Below are 17746 nucleotides of genomic sequence, written 5' to 3' on the forward strand. Positions count from 1 at the left end.
GCCAGGAATGTGTTGGGGAGAGGCCCAGTGGGGGAACTGCTCCAGTCCATAGCTTTATCCCTTCTTTGGTCAAGGCCCTATAGGAATCCAGAATGCTTTGGACCCCTTTTCCCAAAAATGCACACCCACACAATTTTTGACACTTCTAGGGATTCTTGGACTCCAGGTTAAGAACCCTTCATTGACCTGAGTCCTGGGGCCAGGCTTGCTGATGAGAAGGCAGGGCCAAGGTGGTCCCCACCCAGCCGGGGAGGGGTAGGCAGGGCCATTGTCTTAGCCATACTGGTTGGGTTTCTTCATCTTTCTGTGTCCTCCCCAGCTCTGCTATCCAGTTTCACCAACTTCTGGGTGCTCTCCCCTCATACGGACGAAAGACTCTTCAGACACAACAATGCACTGTGATTCAGACTTTAATGGTGGTGCTCATTTCAACGCCACAGAGGTGGTGGCAACTGTGAAGCGTGGCACAGGGGAGTGAGACATTGCTCGGGTGCAGCTGGAGGAAGAACAGGGAAGCCGGGGCTGGGGGAGAGCTATGGGGGAAGAGTCCCCGGGCACACAGCCCCACCTCTGGACTGAGCCGGCTTAGGTTAAGGGCTGGGAGACACGAAGGAACTGATGACAGGTCCCTTTTCTGTTACCCTTCCCGCTCCATTTTCAGCAAGACCTCCCACCCCAGGCCATCTCGGAATCTACGGCCACATGAAGTACCCACGCACACACACGCGATCTCCTCTGGTCAGGCCAGGGTTTGGCCCTGGAGTTGTGGAGAAACGCTGAATTAATGAACAAGACGAGTGAACAATAAATAAACAAATAAATAATTCACTGAAGTCTTCGGCCAGGCATGATCACGCGGCCAGCGCTCCCCTCCCCCTCGGCACTGCACACTCCCTGGCTCAGATGCCACGTGGACAAACGTGTGGAAGCGGCAGAAAGCACAGTGACACACGGCCCCTCTCTCAACACACCCCCAGCCAGCCCTGATGCACCTCTACACAGACCCTGACTGTTCTTCCATGGGGACTCCCTTATCATCCCCAGTCCCGTGGCCAGTTTTTGAGGAGAGAGAATAGAAAGGAAAGAGAAGTGGAGAGTGTGGAGCCCAGAGTGGGGAGAGCACAGAGCAGGGGCTGGACAAGCCAAGGAACAGAGCAACAGGTCAGCCGGGGTGTCCGGGGTGAAATATCACAGAGCAAGACAGGAAGAGAGAGGATCCAGGAGGATGGGAGAGGGGTTCCAGGTCTCCAGGCAAGGAGAGGGATCACAGCACGCTGGGATTGCGGAAATTATGTCCAGCAAAGCGAGCTTCGTCCCCCAGCTCTTCTTCAATTCTGGAAGGGATGAGCCAGAAAAGAAATAAGGACGCAGGAGGATTCCACTTCTCTTTCCAGGAGGCCCCTATCCTCTCCAAGCCTGTCATGCCACCTGTCCCTATGTCCGGCCCAAGCAGGGGCATCCCCTGGCTTCTCCACATGACCTGTGGGAGCCATCAATCAGGCCATGGGTAAACCCATCATTCGAAAACAAGTATTTTCTGGATATCTACTGTTCTCCAGGTCCTGAGTATCGGAGCTTTTAACCCTCTGGGCCCCGGACTCCCATCCCCCAGGTTTCCTCACCTCATGAGCTGGTTGTACTTAGCCAGACGCTCAGAACGGCACGGGGCGCCAGTCTTGATCTGAAACATCCCCAAACATATGCAGCTCAGTGGCTGCCCCTTCACTTCCTGAAAGGAAACTTACACTCCCTTGACATTCTCCCGACACCCGCAAACACCTGGAAAGAGAGATCCACCCGACAGAACCCACCAATTTCACAAAGATCGCCCTTGCACTCACCTGGCCCGTGCACAGCCCCACCACCAGATCGGCGATGAACGTGTCCTCAGTCTCTCCTGAGCGATGACTCACCATGACACCCCAGCCATTCTCCTGAGCCAGCTTGCACCTGCAGCCATACATCAGCACTGACCTCCAGCCCCTCACACTGGGCACTCTCTTCCCAGCCCCAACATTGGTCTATGTCGAGAAACACCTGGCCGGGGGCACCTGGGTGGCTCAGTCAGTTAAGCGTCCGACTCTTGGTTTCAGCTCAAGTCATGATCTCACAGTTTCGTGAAATCGAGCCCCACATGGGGCACTGTGCTGGCAGGGCACTCCTTGGGATTCTCTCTCCCTCTCTCTCTGTCTCTGCATCCCTCCCCGCGCCCCCACCCCCCCTCCCCTACCGACTCACACTGTCTCTGTTCACTCAAAAATAAATAAACTAAAAAAAAAAAACAAAAAAAAAAAAACCACCTGGCAGGAAGCTCTCTGGGAGGGGCACAGGGCATGGGGTGGAGGGGGCAGAGCCGGAAGAGCTGGGAAGGTGACTGCAGGTTCCCCGCTCTCCTCAGCATCTATGCCAGGACGAGGCTGGGAGCACTTGCCAGAGGCATCCTGTAGAAACAGGGGCCGGGTAGGGGAGAGCCAGGGGACACTCACGCTTGAATGGCTTCCGTGACTGAGCCGATCTGGTTGACCTTGAGCAGCAGACAGTTGCAGGCCTTTTCCTCCACTGCCCGCTCGATACGCTTTGGGTTGGTCACTGTCAGGTCATCGCCCACGATCTGGATCCCTACATTGGCTGTGAACTTCGACCAGGCGGCCCAATCGTCCTGGTCAAAGGGGTCCTCGATGGAGACCACTGCAGGGAGAGCAGAGGGGCCGCTGACCCTCCCTGGGGCTTGCATCAGGCAGGAACAGCCACCCTGTGATTCCCTGAAATGGATACATCCCCTGGCTAACTTAGGGGTTAGTTAGCCCCTTGCTCATCCTTGCTTCCCTGCCTCCGAAATAAGCCTGCCCTGACACTTACCTAGATTCTTTCTGAAAACCTTCCACACAACGAGGAGCACTAACCACTATGCGATCACGCCCGACACCTTCTGAACACCTTCCAAAAAACAAGCATTCGGGATCTTTCTCATAACCGCCTTTGCATCTTCCCACCTTCATTGCCAGGAAGCTTTCCCTCTGTGCTATTCTAAATCCCTCATTTTGCATTTATGTCTTGCTCTGTCTCAGGGAAACACAAACCAGCCTCCTCCCTGCAGGAGTCACAGCCTTTAGTGGGTTTGGAGAGGGTAGTTCAGCTCCTCCTCAGCCTTCCCATCCTACCCCCACAGCGCTTCCAGCTCCACTCAGTATCCACAACTTCATCCGTCAAAAACACTGATAGGTACAAGCTCCCTGCTGGGCCCAGTCACCCTCTCACCATGACTGGTTCCTTCCAAAGCCCTCCCCGTGATCCCAGCCACTGCGGGACACACGACTTTAATCAGGACCGGAAGCAGATGAAACAGATTCACCATAGGTACCTGCACATTTACATTACATACAAAGCCAGCCCCTGCAGAAGGCTCTTTGGCCCCTGTCCTGGTTCTCTGGCTCTGCTTAGGACACCTCCACCTGGCACCTAAGTCAGTGCCCCACAAGGTCCCAGGCTGCCCCACGCATCCCCGCCTGCCCCTTGACCCTTGCGCTGCCCTCCCTCCCATAGCCCTTGTTCTCACCAGGATAGTCCCTGACAAAATCCTGGTAGAGGGCCCCCAGCTGGTCCCCAGTGATGTATCGCGAGGGATCAGCAGGAGACTTAAAGTCCAAGTCATATTTGCCATCGCGATGAAACTCCGAGGCAGCGACGTCCATGCCAATGACAATCTTTTCTGTGTAGCCAGCCTTGTCGATGGCTTCCTTCACCAACTCCAAGGCTGGGGATGGAATATAGTGGGATCACCAGCAGGAAGGGTGGGCAAAGAGGAATGTGAAAAAGAAAGAAATTCAGAGCCGAGGCACAGGACTGGTGCTGGGAAGAAGCCTGGCTACAATTGTTGTTAGGGTCGTCCCAGGTCTGGGAAGAGCAGACCATCTTCTAAGAGGACAGAGGAATGGAATTCTGTTTGTAACAGGTTTTTTTGTCAATAGCTATCATTTAGTATGGGTTATGTCACCTAAGTACAATGGTGCTAAGAGGGAGATACTGTTGTTGTTCCCATTTTACAGGCAAGAAAGACAAGCACAGAGAAGTTGAGTAAGAAAGATCACTAGCCAGTAACTCTTAAGTCAAGGTTCAAATCCAGGCAATTTGACCCCAGAACCTGAACTCTTAGCCACTTCCTGTTATTGTTTTGTTTTGTTTTGTTTTGTTTTGTTTTTTTAAGTTGAGAGTGGGGAGGGCAGAAAGAAACAGAGAGCAAATCTTAAGCAGGCTCCACACTCAGCACAGAGCCCAAAGCAGGGCTCGATCCCACAGCTCTGAGATCATAACCCGAGTTGAAATCAAGAGTCAGACACTCAACTGGCCACCCAGGCGCCCCTTCCTGTTATTGTTTCTATTCACTATATAGCTCCTCCCACAGCAGAGAAAAATTAGGGATCTTAGAGACCTGAGAGGTTGGGGGTAGAAATGGGACAGACTCAGAATTGAATCCCTACAGTAGAGTATATCTCATCAAACTGAGAATCCTACAAAGTTCAAGTCCAGGATGGATCCTCCAAGTCACTTAGACCACCTCCCAGCATTCCCAGGGGCTCCAGTAAGAACTTACAGTTGCTAACAGATCTGGCTGGACAGGTGAAGACTGTCCTCTTAGGCCTGCCTGTAAATGTGGCAGGCCCTCTGGGACCCACTCCCAGTATGGGTTCCTCTTTGAGCTGGCTCAAGGGCCTCCCACCCATACCCCTCAGGATCTGGGGAGCTGTGTGGCCCTTCCTGATGTCCAAGGACAGAGCAAGACTTAAAGCAGGGAGTAGGGCTCCTGGCCTCACCTTCACTGTTCTCCAGGATGTTGGGGGCAAAGCCACCTTCATCTCCCACATTGGTGGCATCCTTGCCATATTTGTCCTTGATGACCCCCTTGAGTGTGTGGTAGACCTCCGCCCCAAGTCGCATGGCATCGCGAAAACTCTCAGCACCCACTGGAAGGATCATAAACTCCTGCATGGCCAGCTTATTCCCAGCATGAGAGCCACCATTGATCACGTTGAAGGCCTGGGGGGCCACAGGACAGAAAAGTCACAGAGCACTTCCCTCCTCTGCCCCTGGGTTGTTAACCCAAGATTCCACACCTGCTCCAGCTTCCCAGACTCAAAGTCTCAAGTCTCCCTCCTTTCTCTTTAGGTGCCTCAATGCACTCCCTCCCCCCACCCCCATCATTCTTCACAAGGTTTCATGCTCTCCCCCCACCCACCCCTGGGACAGGCACAGGCGTGGCGCAGTGCTCACCGGCACAGGCAGGATGAGGTCTGAGTTCCCGGCCAGCTGAGCAATGTGGCGGTATAGGGGCAATTCCCGCTCGGCCGCCCCTGCCTTACACACGGCCAGGGACACACCCAGGATGGCATTGGCCCCAAACTTGGCTGGGAGATTACAGAGGAAGGCACTGAGCAAAATGTCCCCTAAATTTCCGAGCCCTTGACTCCACTTATATACCCCAAAAGGAGCCAGTAAAAGAGATCCCCTCTCCCCTCTCCACTCCCGCGACACCTCATCAGTCCTCTCCTGAAAATAGCAGGACACACACACACACACACACTCGATGTAATGGGAAAGGGCAGACAGCTCCACCTATTTCTAAACATCTTGAGGCCAGACTGTCCCCTGCCAGCTCCCCCCCTTCACGCTGCAAAGTTCTTCTGTCTAATGTCACTCCCTCCTACTGTGGTTAAATTCTTCTTCTCTTGCTCTGGCTTTAAGAGGAGAATGGAAGGTGGGCTAGTCCGGACAGCCTTCCGAAGGAAGTCCCCACAGCACTGGCCCCTTCAGTGCCCTGTCTGCTCCACACACCCGCCCTGCTCACACCTCCTCACTTTCTCCCAGCCCTGGCTTACATTTGTTCTCGGTCCCATCCAGCTCCAACATCAGGTTGTCAAGCTTCTCCTGCTCCACCACCGACAGACCCTGTAGACAGAGTCACCATCACCCCAGGCCAGGATGGAGGCTGGGCCCGGAGGCAGAGGGCCCCACCCCATTCCCACATAGGCTCACAGCTGGCCAGGAGCCAACCAGGTGTCTGTGAAAGCAGCCTGTCTGGATTGGGAGCAGGGGTGGGGAAGGAGTCTCCCCACACTCTCCTCGAGAAGTATGATTCCCAAGAGGAATCTCCCTTCTCTCCCTCCTCCCCTCATCCAGGATTGCTTCCAGGACCCTGGTCCTGCCCACCACCGCCCCCAGCAAAGAGCAGGCCTCACTGAGCTGATGAGGGCTGGAGCAATGGTGGTGTTGATGTGGTCCACTGCCTTCAGGACACCTGGGGAGAGGCAGAGAGGCCAGACTGGGTCAGGCTGGGAAGGGCCAGAAGTGGGGCGCAGGCAAGAAGGGGGCTGTGGACTGGTGTGAGGTGGGAGTATAAAGCTGAGGGATGGGAGAGTCTGGAAAAGAGAAAAGGCCTCACCTTTGCCCAAGTAACGCTGTTTGTCCCCATCCCGCAGCTCCAGGGCCTCATAGATACCAGTGGAGGCTCCACTGGGCACTGCAGCCCGGAAGAGACCTGAGAGAGGGACACGAAATAAGGAGGGACAGAGAAGGACACTACAGGGACCAGGGATTCCTTCAGCTTTCTAGCTCTAACCTATCCCCACACTGCTAACATACACACACACACACACACACACACACACACACACACACACAAGCATAAGCAGGGGCCTCATCTGCCCAGTTGAGGTCCCACAAGCACAAGTAGGAACCCACAGATATGAAGCTATGCAGGCAGCACACATATGCACACACGCACACAGGTACACACACAGGCCTGCGGAGGCAGGATATATCCCATACATAAAATAGAACACAGAGATGAGCCTATCTGGGCTCCGCTGGACAAGAAGTATCCAACCCCCACAGTCCAGGCTGGTGAACCTGGCCCAGCACCCCATCCCCACTGGGAATCAAGGCAGCTTCCCCTCCCTAGCCAGGGGAAACCCAGCCTGAGGGCTGTGGGAAGGCCCATGCCCTGCCCACTACCTTTGGCGGTGTAGAGATCCACCTCCACCGTGGGATTCCCACGGGAGTCCAGGATCTCCCGCGCCCAGATCTTCTCTATCGACATGATGGCTGAGTTATTGGGTCGAAGGAAAAGAAGGAGAAAGATAAGAGGTTTAGAGAGGTGGAGCCTGATCAGTGGGAGGGGCCAGAGACTGGGAGCCATGGGAAAGAGGTTACTGCAGTGGGTGGGGGGTGGGGAGGAGCTGGCTGCAGTCCCGGCTTTAGAAGGGATCCCCCCCACCCCACGGGGAGAGAAGGTCAATGCAGTGAGGAAGGGGAGGTCACTGCAGTGGGGGGCGGGGTAGGATCAAACGGGTGAGAAGGGAGGACACCGCAGTGAGGAGGGAGGGGCACTAGCAGAGGTTCCCTCGACCCCCTCAGTAGCTCCAGCAGCGGATTCGTGGTGGGGTTCCCCCAGATCTCAGAGTGTAATGGCTGCCAGACTTGCATTTCTCCTTGTTGACAAAAGAGGATGGGCTGTCTGGGGCCTCTCCTCCAGAGCCCTCCTCCCCCGCAACCTAACACCCCCCAACCCCACTCCAAGATCCCAGTCTCTCTCCTAAACATACGTCCCTCCTCTTCCCAAGAGATGAACAGTAGAGAAGTCTGGGGAGAGGGTCCTGGAGAAGCCCTCAGACCCTGGGGGTTGCAGCGGGGGCGGGGAGGGAAAAGAGATCTGGGGGGAGAGGCAACGCTGGGCACATCCTTCCCCCCCACCCCACGCCAGCCCCTAGACAAATTCTCCCCTCCTCCCATCCCTCCCCCATCCAGCGGCTAGAAGCAATGTAAAAGGAGAGGGGCAGTATGGGGGAGGAGGGGGAGAGAGGGGAGTTCAGAAGTCTAGGGATGCTGAAGAATGGGAAGAGAAGACGTTTCTCCAGATGCAAAGCCAAGGGACGTGCCAGGATAAAAATGCACAGCCCAGGGAGACCCCGAACTTAACAGCGACAGAACCGGAGGCGGAGAGGGGCCGAGGGAGAGGGGCAGGCAAGGGTGGAGAAAGGCGCAGTTAGAAACAGGTGCGGAGAGACCTGACGCCCAGATGAGGAGGGGGCGACCGCCACTAACCGAGAGGAGCGGTCCTAGAAGGCCTGGGAGGGAGGGTGCCTGGGGAGGTGCAGATGACTGAGCAGGTGCGCAGCGCCACGGGGCGAGGGATGCGCGCAGGCCAGGGGAAAGGGCGGGGGGCGCGGCGGCGAGGGGAGGGGGCCGGAGGGGTGCAGGGGCCCGCTGGGGCTTCACCTCGGGGCTGCAGACTCAGCCTGTGGCGATGGCGGTGGCGGCGGCGGCGGCGCGGAGAGAGCGGGAGTGGTGGCGGCGGCGGCGGCGGCTGCGGCTCCCGGGCGGCGGGCGGGGGGCGGGCGGGGGGAGGCGCCGATAGGGCCGGGCGGGCGCATGTGACCCGGAGCCCCCGATGAGTCAGGAGCCTCCGGCGGAGGCGCACGTAGGAGTGCGGGTGGGGGGGCCTGTGGGGGGCCTGTGGGGGGCCTGTGGGGGGCGGGGTGGGGGAGGGCGCGGGGGAGAGCTATGGGGGAGGGGCTAGGGGCGACCCAGGACCTGGCCCCCAGCACCCACGCGCGCTCACACCCACGCTCTGCCCCCCTCGAAGGTAACAGGCACAGCCTCACACCAGTGAAGCCCATGACAGACTTGGTGTCTCACAACCCTAGTCAGACACAAGAGTATCAAAATGTCTCTTTATTTGAAAACCGAACTGTTGTAACACACCCAGCCGCCTCCGCAGCTCCTCTGCAGCCAACTCTAGGAGCATCCCCTGGGCCCATCCAGGCCTGATTTTCCCATACCTGCCCGAGGGCTGCCACACCCAAACACACACACACACACACACACACACACACACACACACACACACACACGTTCCAGGCAGGGCTCAGGCCCACCCGGACGCTGCCCAGGTGCCCACCCAGAGCCTGGACAGCAAGCTGTGATGAATTCCCAGGTGTGAGGCAAGAGAGGGCATGCTCTGTCTCAGGATGAGGGGGGTGAACGTGGAAGCCCCCCTAACTGGGAGTCTTCTCGGGTCTTAGGGCCAGTGTCTTTAATCTCCTGGAGGAAGAGGACAGAAGTAAAGCCGCTGGGCCTTTTACTGCATTCCCCGTGCTGCCTGTGACCCCATCACCGGTGCCCAGGGGCCACACCTCCCTGGGCTCACCTCCCCAGTCTCTTTCTGCCTCATTTTCCCTCCTTTCTTCCCAGAACCCCTGTTTCCTGTTATTTTTAGCTTCAGATTTTTAGCCCAAGATCTTCCTCCCCTGCCTCCCCCCAGCTTCCATCCTCAACCACCACCTCCACCCCTTCCCCCTACCCCTCACCACACCCCAGACCTATCCTTTCCAGCTGATCTCCACTGTGTGTCGCACGTGGCCACCAGCCCCCCACCAGCATCTCTGCCAGCCTCCCAGATTCTCTTTGGTTACTTTTCCTCCCCTAATGTATTCTCCTAAGCCTTTCCTCAGCTCCTCCCAAGCCCTCCTGGTCCTCTCTACTCACTCTGAGACACCCCTTGACTCCTAACTCTGGTCTTTCCAAGGGTTCTCCTGCCATGTCCCTGCCTCAGCCACCTCCTCCCATAGCAGCTTCTCTTCCCCTGGCTGCCAGACCCCTGGCCTCCTCTTCCTGCCTCTCTGTCTGCTTCCTTACTATTCTTGGAGGCTAAAAGAGCTGCTGCTACATGGAAGACTGCTCCAGTTTGAAGCTGTGCTCAGGCTCAGCCTCCTGCTCCTGGGTCTCCTTCATCCTCTGACGGATCTCATCAGCCTCAGCCCGCTCCTCCTCCTCGTAGAAATCTTTATCCAGGCGTTCGAGGTGTGCTATCTGCACCAGGGCCTCCTGGCGATAGTCACTCTCATCTGTACACGGGTTGTCCAACAGCACCAAGGCTCGCAGCTTGGGCAGGTCCCGAAGCTTGGCCAGCTCTCCCAGGTGGGTCACCATGTTGCCCCTGCCGGAGTGGTCAGGAGGGATTCACCTTGGGGCAGAATGCGCTTTGGGGGCCAGCTCCCAGGAATGGGGCCTCTGAGGGAATCTCCCACCGGGTTCCCTAGAACCTGCCTCTGCGGACTGGCGTGCTCAGCATTGCGAGCTTTGCAGCAGAGGGGCTGTCTGTCCAACCTGCTCCAGTCCTGCCTCTGCCCTTCCAGGAACCTGGGAGCACCATGGTCTGTTCTGTAATGCACCAGTCGTATTTGTCCTTTTGGAGCAGCAAAGCTAGGTCCCAGCCCTGTCTTGTAGTTGGGAGGGGAGGGGGGACATCTCCCTTGCAAAGCCAAACTTCTTCTGTTATCAATCCTACCTAGTCAAAGGTTAGCAAGTAGGAGGCAGGCCAGTGGACAAGGAGCTGGGCTTTAAGTTCACGGAGGTGAGTGGTGCAATGTGGGTGCTGCGTTCAGGAAGGAGCCTAGAGCTAGAGACGGTCTGGGGCCTCCTGGCCTGAAGAACAAGCTTCATCTCCTAATGTGCCTCATTAAACATAAAATATGTTTATTTTCATGTTCTTGTCTCATGCCTCTAGGAAATCAGGTTTAATTGTTTTTTCAGCCTTAACCTCAACGGAGGTGACTACACCTCACAGGGTGTTTCTCACTGGGAGCCCTACTCCCACTGCACTTCATGCTGGGCTGTCCTGTGCATTCCATTGCCCAGTCATTGAGCTACCTCTTCCCCACTACACTGAACTTCCAAACAACCCCAATTAACAGCCATTGAGGAGGGTCCATTATCTCAGGCTAGACCATTAAAGGAAAGGAGCCCACCGCCCACCCCCGCCGCCCCGCCACCCTGTAGCCCCAGCCCTGCCTGACCAATATGGCAGAACTAATTAGCAAGAGATTGTTCCAGAAGCCATGGCAGGAATTGGACCTTCAAGGTGCAATCACATCTCTTTACTTGGAGATTCTCTTTCCTTTGCCAGCTTTAAGAATTTGGCCATGTTGACTAAGGAGGCAGTGTCCTTACATCTTGCTTAAAGAAACACACATGAAATCCTCCATCAGACAAGGGCTGCTGAAAGAAAATCACCCCCTGATCCCTAGTGCCTTTCTATCTAGAGAATTTCTTTCAAATACTCTTCTCTCCTCAAATCTGAGCACATCTTGTGTTTTATATCGGTAAGGGAGCCATCCCTTATAGGTGGGGCTCAGGAGAAGAGAGGCAGGAAATGGGATGGGGAATAAGGGTCCCGGAGATGGGAGAAGGGCAGCAGAAATTTACATGGAATAGGACCAAGAAAAGAGAATTGGAGCCAGACTCTGAGTCCCTTGAGGACAGGGACCGTCTCTGATTCCTTTAAATGTTGCCAAAACACAGCACAAAGCCCTGGCATATAGCATGTTCTCAAGAACTGTGGATGGAGTGAATAAAGATTCGGGAGTCTCAGGCTATAAAGGTCTCAGTGTTGCAATTAGGACTGAATGCAGAAGACAGTAAGGAAAGGAGGGGTAAAGATCAGGATGAAGGTTGAGGTGAGAATCTGGGAGTGGACTAGGATTGGGACTTTGGGGCCAGGGAGGAATATGGGGTCAAAAGCTGCTCCTGGTCCAGGGTAGGGGCAAGGTGGGGCCTGGAGGGGGTACATACCTCAGGTTGAGATACTGTAACGATGTCATTTCCTTGGAGAAGCCACTCAGAGTCTCAATCTGGTTGTCTCGAAGATGCAAGGTAGTGAGATTGCTTAGGTTCTCCAAGCCCTCCACCTTCTTCAGCATGTTCTGGGCCTAGACCCCAGGATACAGTGCATACATTGGGAGAAAGTAGCAGGGACAGGGAAGAGAAGTCAGAGGCAACCTAAGAGTGGAGACAAAGGAGTGCAGGAGGGGAGTGGAGGTGGGTAGAGGTTGTGTAGAGAGTAAAGAAGACTAGGAGATGCTTCCAGTCCAGAGAAAGGTCAGCAGTAACCCCCTACTGCTCATCCCACCAAAGCCACCTCTTGATTAAGGAGAGATGCTTCAACCCACCCCCAGGCCCAAGAGTCCCCACGGCTCCACTGAGGAGAAATGCACTATCCTCGAATGAAGAAGCTCAAGAGTCAAAAACATGACATTTAAGTGGCTGCCTTAGCCTGGTATCTGTGCCTCAGTTAGAGCAAATTATGCTACTGCCTGTATCAAAGCAAATTGTCTTTATTCCTATGCATTATGTATTATCAGCCCTGCTAGGTGATAAGTACCTTGTCTGCTTTAACTTGGCGTCCCCAAAGCATCTGGCACCAACTAAGGGCTCAAGAAATGATACCAAATTATCACGATGATGATGAAGCTAGTAGCTGAGCCTCCTAGACACCAGGCATCCTGGCCCCCAGAACAGTGCCCACCTTCCTGCACCAACCACCCTCTAACCCAGTGAGCTACCAAGAAGAGGTTCTTCAGTTTAGGAAGGTTGATTCCCAGGGTGGTTTCTATCTGGTTCCCCCGAAGCTCCAAGGTGTGCAGGCTGATCAGCTTTTGGGGGTCCAGACCTGTCACCATGCGGATGCGGTTACCTGAGGAGCAGGAGGGTATTAGGAGCTCAGAGGGCCACTCCAGATATTCAGCAGGAGACCCTGAATGTTGGGAGCCTCTGCATCCTCCTGTCTGGTGGATATGAGGAGGGACAGCTCCAGAGTTAACACCCCGGGGCCCTGGGGCAAGTGGTATGGTAGTACAAGGGCCAAATGGACATGTTCACCCAAGCCTTTGAGGAGTGACTGAAGAATCCCCAGCAATCCCCATGGCTAACTCCTTCTCCTCCTTCAAATATTTGCTCAATATCAAGCTTCTCAATGATACTTGTCCTTACCAACCTGTTTGAAGTTGCACTTGTGCCTCTATTCATTCCCTTTACCCTAATTTACTTTTCAACAGCACATATTGCCTCTTAACATACTATATAAATTTGCTTATGTACTATGTTCATTGATAGTTGTCTGTCTCCCCTGACCAGAATGGAAGCTACATGCAAGTAAGGATTTTGTTTTGTTTACAGCTACATCTCCAGCACATAGAAATGTCACAACAAATCATAATGGATGTCGGAATGAATAAATGAATGAGTGAAAATTGCTCTGTGGCACAACCAAAGACCTCGCTGCCCATTTCTGTTGGCCACACGCGAGGAAAGAAAGAATCTCGTGTAGCCCAACCTAAGGACCCACCTTTGAGATCCAGGCTGCCCAGACGAGGGTGAGAGATGCCCTCTGTGTCAGTGATCTGGTTATAGGCAAAACTGGCAACCTGCAGGTAGGGCAGTTCATTCAGCTGGGCACTCCGCAGATGGTTGCCATCAGCCTTGAGCCAGAGCAGGTGTGTAAGGAAATTGAGCGGGGACAAATCTGTCAGGTGGTTCTCAGAAACATCCACATAGCGCAGATGGATGTAGGAACGCAACAAGTAGATATCTGTCAGATCCCTAGGAGATGGCAAAGGCCAGAGTTAGGGTTAAGAATCCAGCAAGGACTGACAGAGGTGCTAAAGCAGGGGGCAATAGGGAGATGGCCTATTAATGGAGAGAAGATTGAGTGACAGATGGGAGTGGTAAGGAAGCGGGACAGAAGGTAGGTGGGTTCTTAACAGTGAGCAGGGACCTTTTTTTGGTGGAGAGCCAAGAACCAACACTGTGAAGGACAAGTGAAGGAGTCCAGGAGGAATCCCCCGACACACCCTCGCAGCCTCCAATTCCCCAGGCCAGCTCTGATGGAGTCACAGGGCTCCAGAAAAGTAAATTCTACCCTTCCCTTCCACTGGCCAAGGTAAGAGAGATCCAAATTCCCAGCTGCGGCACCCAAGAAAGAGGATGAGAAAGGAAATTGGGCCCTACAACCTCAGGCCTCTTCTGGTCCCCCATAAAGGCACCTCTCTTTAACCTCCAGCTTGACATAAGCATGAGCCAGTCCATTGCCCGTCTTGCAGAGCAAAGAAAGCCCTTCCTTCATCATGTCCTCCGTGAGGGGGGTGGGCAACCACTGCAAGAAGAAGTGGAGTCAGGCATCCCTTTCCAGCCCAACTGGATCCCTTTGCCCTAGTACCCCTCTGCTCCCATGCTCGCACTTCCTCAGAGAGGTCTTCTCCCTCCTTCCTGTAGTCCTCCCACTCCTCTGTCTCCCTCTCATCCTCTTCCTTTTCCAGATCATCCTGGTCTGCATCGAAGTCTTCCAGATCATCTTCATCTGACATCTTTCTTCCTGGCTGAAGGCTCCGGAGTCAAATGAAGCTCAGTGCTCCTCCTGAGAAAGAACGTCTCCTCAGCTTTGACCAGCCCTCAGCTCCCTCGCCTCCATTGACAGGGTACCCCTTCCCATCACCCTTGACCTCTGACCTCCTCCCAACCGTGCTTCCTTCCTCATCCCTGTGAGCGTCTCATTTGGACTCCCAACCTCCGCTTCCGACTTCCCACCAAGGACCTGTCTCCTTTCAGGATGCCTTCCCAGGCTTTTTCTACCCTTCACAATGGCCCCAACTGTCTTCTAGTAGCTCTCCCTCCCTTCTCCCTGAATGTCCTCTACCCAGTTCTTCCCATCTCCCCCTTAAGCCACGTTCTCCTACCAGCCTCCTACACCCCTTCCTTCCGTTCCATCCCTAACACCTGATCCACTCATTTCTTTGAATTTTCCCACCCCGTCTAGCCCCATTTCCCTGTCCCCTCTGGGGCACCAGACTGACGCCGTCTCCAACCCTCCCACCCAATCCTTCGCTCGCAAAGGGGCGCAGACCCTGGTTCTGCTCGACTAAAGATGAGGTTCCGGAGAGGGTCTTGGCCCCGACCAGGAAGGACTGCTTTGAAAGAAGAGAAAGGCGCAAGGAGGCGTCGCGTACTGCTGTTATGGCAACCAGGGGGCGGAACACTTGGCTACTTCCGCGGGGCAACTGCTTAGAGGGCCGTGAGGGGACCACGACGAACTGAATGGAAAATCTGCCCGGGAGCAAGTGGACCAGTTGCCAGGTAAGGAGGGGCCAGCTTCCCCACCCGCAGAAGTGCGTTAATTGGCGCAGGGCAAAAGCAGTGGGTGGGGCTTGGAACAGAGCTGTGGGGAGGGGAGATGGGCGGGGCTACTCGTACGTCACTCAAGACGTTAAAGGGACCGCACATCCTCAAAGCAAAAGTACTGTGAATTGCAATGAAACATCCTCGGGAGCTAAAGGGGAAGGAGGAGCAAGAAATAAGTACGTGGTGGTCTGGTTTCTACCCCCACCCCAGCCTTGCACTTAGTTGGCCTTTGGAAGGTGGCTTGGTGGAGTGGAAGGAGCCCAGGCCCAATGTATCTTAAGGCCTGTGTTGAGGAGTCTTGGCAGATCTGCAGTTTACTAGCAATTTACCTAAGACTATTTTCTCATCTGTAAAATAGGCTTAGCTATACCAACTGACAGGGTTCGAGTATGAGTGTAATCTATGCTAACACACTGTAGATTGCTAAACCCAGTTTGGGAGCATTTCACTTTTCCTCATATCTTGGACTGGTTTGATGCAAACCTTTGGGGGCTAGTAAGGGAGAAAATCCAACAAGTGCCCACTGAACTACTCCTCATCGAATGCTGTTATATAAATAACAAGACCTGATACAAGCATACCCAGGTACTCAGGCCTGTGTGACTTGTTGAAGGAGATGAAAAAGAAGTTGAGATTCAAGAAATATTTCTGGAGAGATTGTGGGCTGTGTGAGATGCCTTCACAAGTGATAACTTAATCTTCACACCAGTCCTGTGAGATAGATATTTGAAAGAAGAGGAAACTAAGGCTCAAGGAGGTTACTATTTATGACACAATTCCTGCCAGGGGAAAAGGAGATAGTACCAATCTGTGGAATCTAATATAAATAAAAACAATTGGGCAACAAGGTAAGATATCATGTGATTGTTAAGTTGTGTGCTACAGACTTTATATAACATGCAAAGTGATCTGATGGAAGATGCAGTGGGCTGGAAATCAGGACATGTTACCTCCTACTCTGTCTAGCTTGGGTAATATAGTTAATAGACAAATCTGTTCACCTGATGTCACGGAAATAGCAGGGGCTTTAAAGTCAGAGACACCAGGTTCAAAACCCACTCTACCGTTTAATAACTGTGTGTTCCTTAGCATGTTATATAATTTTACTGAGGTTTAATTTTCACATTTGTGAAATGGAGATAAAAATGTCCACTTCCAAAAGGATTGTTAGAAGTTTAAAAGAGATGATGTGGGTAAATGGCCTTGCACTTAGTTGGCCCTCAGTAAGCAATTCTGTGCCCCCTCCCCACCTCTTGCCTGTTTCCTCAGTCCTGGGGTTGTCATGAGGAATAAGAAAGTAAATATGGAAACACTCGGGAAGGTTGGAAATGCTAGACAACTGAACGGTAGGGTCTTGTTGGAGTGGGGAAAGGAAAAGTCCATGTGGCTTGATGTAGCTGAAGGGAAAGGATATGATTTTCCTTGGCCCCGAAGAAAGAAGAAGACATATTAGGTGGAAAGAAAAGACGTGACAGAAGGATTAGGGAGGTATCGCTGAGCATATTTTTGTTAAGCACTTACTCTGTGCCAGGCTATAGGTACTAGGCCCTCATGGACAGTAAAACAGTCCCTGTCATCCGGAACCTTATAACCCACTGACAGGGTTAAGTAAATGAGTAATTCCATATAATGAGACAGATGTTATAATGATACCCGAGCTTTTACTAAGCACCAGTGGATAATTTTATTGTACAAGTGTATACGTAATATCATACACTCAGGGCAGTGATTCCAGACAGAGGAAGCACCTTTGGTAAGGCCTGGAGGAGAAAGAGCCCAGCCAATACCTGCGTAATGAAAGCTAGATACTCTGTGTCCTCTTTGATGACATCCTTCCCCCTAGAATGGTCTGAATAGAATCTTCTTGAGTTGTAAAAGTAATATTTAACTAACATTAAAATGCAAATAATACAGGTGTCCGAGTAGCTCAGTTGGGTAAGTGACCGACTCTTGATCTTGGCTCAGGTCATGATCTCATGGTCATACTGGGCAGAGAGTCTGCTTAAGATTCTCTCTCTCCCTCTCCCTCTGTCCCTCCCCCACTCACACTCTCTCTCTCAATAAATAAATAAATAAATAAATAAATAAATAAACAAACAAACAAACAAAATGCAAATAATAGAGAAGCATATAGAGAGGAACATACAAGTCCATGATCTCCCTCAGCATGACTCTCCTTTATTAGAAAAGATATAGATTTTTATTTTTTGTTAAATTTTCTTAATGTTCATTTATTTTTGAGAGAGAGAGAGAAAGAGACAGAGTGCAAGCTAGGGAGGGGCAAAGAGAGAGGCACACACAGAATCCAAATCTGAGCTGTCAGCACAGAGCCCGACATGGGGCTCGAACCCACAGACTGTGAGATCGTGACCTGAGCTGAAGTCGGACGCTTAACTGACTGAGCTATCCAGGCACCCCAAAGATATAGACTTTTAAAAAACAAAAATGGTATCACTCATACATACTATTCATCAACTGAATTATTTTCATTTAATATGTCTTGGACATCTTTAATTATCACTAAACATACATCTACCTCTTTCTTTTTTATAGTTGTCTAGTCTCTTCCATTATATGGATATATGGTAATTTTTAACTGTTTCCTATTGATGGATTTTATTTTTATTATTTTTTTTAATGTTTATTTATTTTTGAGAGAGAGACACAGAATGCAAGCTGGGGAGGGTCAGAGAGAGAGGGAGACACAGCATCCGAAGCAGGCTCTGAGCTGTCAGCACAG

The 17746-nt window shown here is 52.9% G+C and overlaps 2 protein-coding genes across 3 annotated transcripts; both read right to left on the reverse strand.

Annotated features, from left to right (window-relative positions):
• Positions 1-394: 394 nt before the first annotated feature.
• On the reverse strand, positions 395-8397 carry ENO2 (enolase 2). 2 transcript variants are annotated; one of them, XM_086714184.1, is made up of 12 exons: positions 8272-8397; positions 7009-7098; positions 6437-6532; positions 6234-6292; positions 5874-5943; positions 5269-5402; positions 4812-5034; positions 3557-3754; positions 2487-2688; positions 1842-1950; positions 1623-1681; positions 395-1334 (listed from the first exon to the last, which is right to left on the reverse strand). In XM_086714184.1, exons 2-12 carry the CDS (start codon positions 7091-7093, stop codon positions 1265-1267), a joined length of 1305 nt encoding a protein of 434 aa, XP_086570310.1. In that variant the 5' UTR covers positions 7094-7098; positions 8272-8397; the 3' UTR covers positions 395-1264. The 2 variants fall into 2 exon arrangements, with proteins under 2 accessions (XP_086570310.1, XP_086570311.1); XM_086714185.1 differs by lacking the exon at positions 8272-8397 and adding an exon at positions 8098-8118.
• A 315-nt stretch (positions 8398-8712) lies between these two features.
• Positions 8713-15024, reverse strand: LRRC23 (leucine rich repeat containing 23). Its single transcript, XM_025930266.2, has 8 exons — positions 14732-15024; positions 14070-14245; positions 13875-13984; positions 13178-13431; positions 12396-12526; positions 11626-11762; positions 9691-9991; positions 8713-9096 (listed from the first exon to the last, which is right to left on the reverse strand). The coding sequence occupies exons 2-7, from the start codon at positions 14193-14195 to the stop codon at positions 9718-9720; spliced, it is 1032 nt and encodes a 343-aa protein (XP_025786051.1). The 5' UTR covers positions 14196-14245; positions 14732-15024; the 3' UTR covers positions 8713-9096; positions 9691-9717.
• Positions 15025-17746: the final 2722 nt, after the last annotated feature.

Source organism: Puma concolor, chromosome B4 (assembly GCF_028749965.1).
Source record: "Puma concolor isolate L17-30 chromosome B4, mPumCon1.1.hap2, whole genome shotgun sequence".
Lineage (NCBI taxonomy): Eukaryota > Metazoa > Chordata > Mammalia > Carnivora > Felidae > Puma > Puma concolor.

Bases quoted from the DNA above. Each gene is read 5' to 3' on its own strand.
- LRRC23 (XM_025930266.2), bottom strand. From the start codon at position 14,195: ATGTCAGATGAAGATGATCTGGAAGACTTCGATGCAGACCAGGATGAT. The intron at 13,985-14,069 runs GTGCGAGCATGG...TTCTTCTTGCAG, and splicing joins GAGAAGACCTCTCTGAGGAA to TGGTTGCCCACCCCCCTCAC. The intron at 12,527-13,177 runs GTGGGTCCTTAG...CCTGCTCCTCAG, and splicing joins GGGCAGCCTGGATCTCAAAG to GTAACCGCATCCGCATGGTG.
- ENO2 (XM_086714184.1), bottom strand. From the start codon at position 7,093: ATGTCGATAGAGAAGATCTGGGCGCGGGAGATCCTGGACTCCCGTGGG. The intron at 6,293-6,436 runs GTGAGGCCTTTT...GCCTCTCCCCAG, and splicing joins ACAGCGTTACTTGGGCAAAG to GTGTCCTGAAGGCAGTGGAC. The intron at 1,682-1,841 runs GTGAGTGCAAGG...GGGATGTTTCAG, and splicing joins TGGGGCTGTGCACGGGCCAG to ATCAAGACTGGCGCCCCGTG.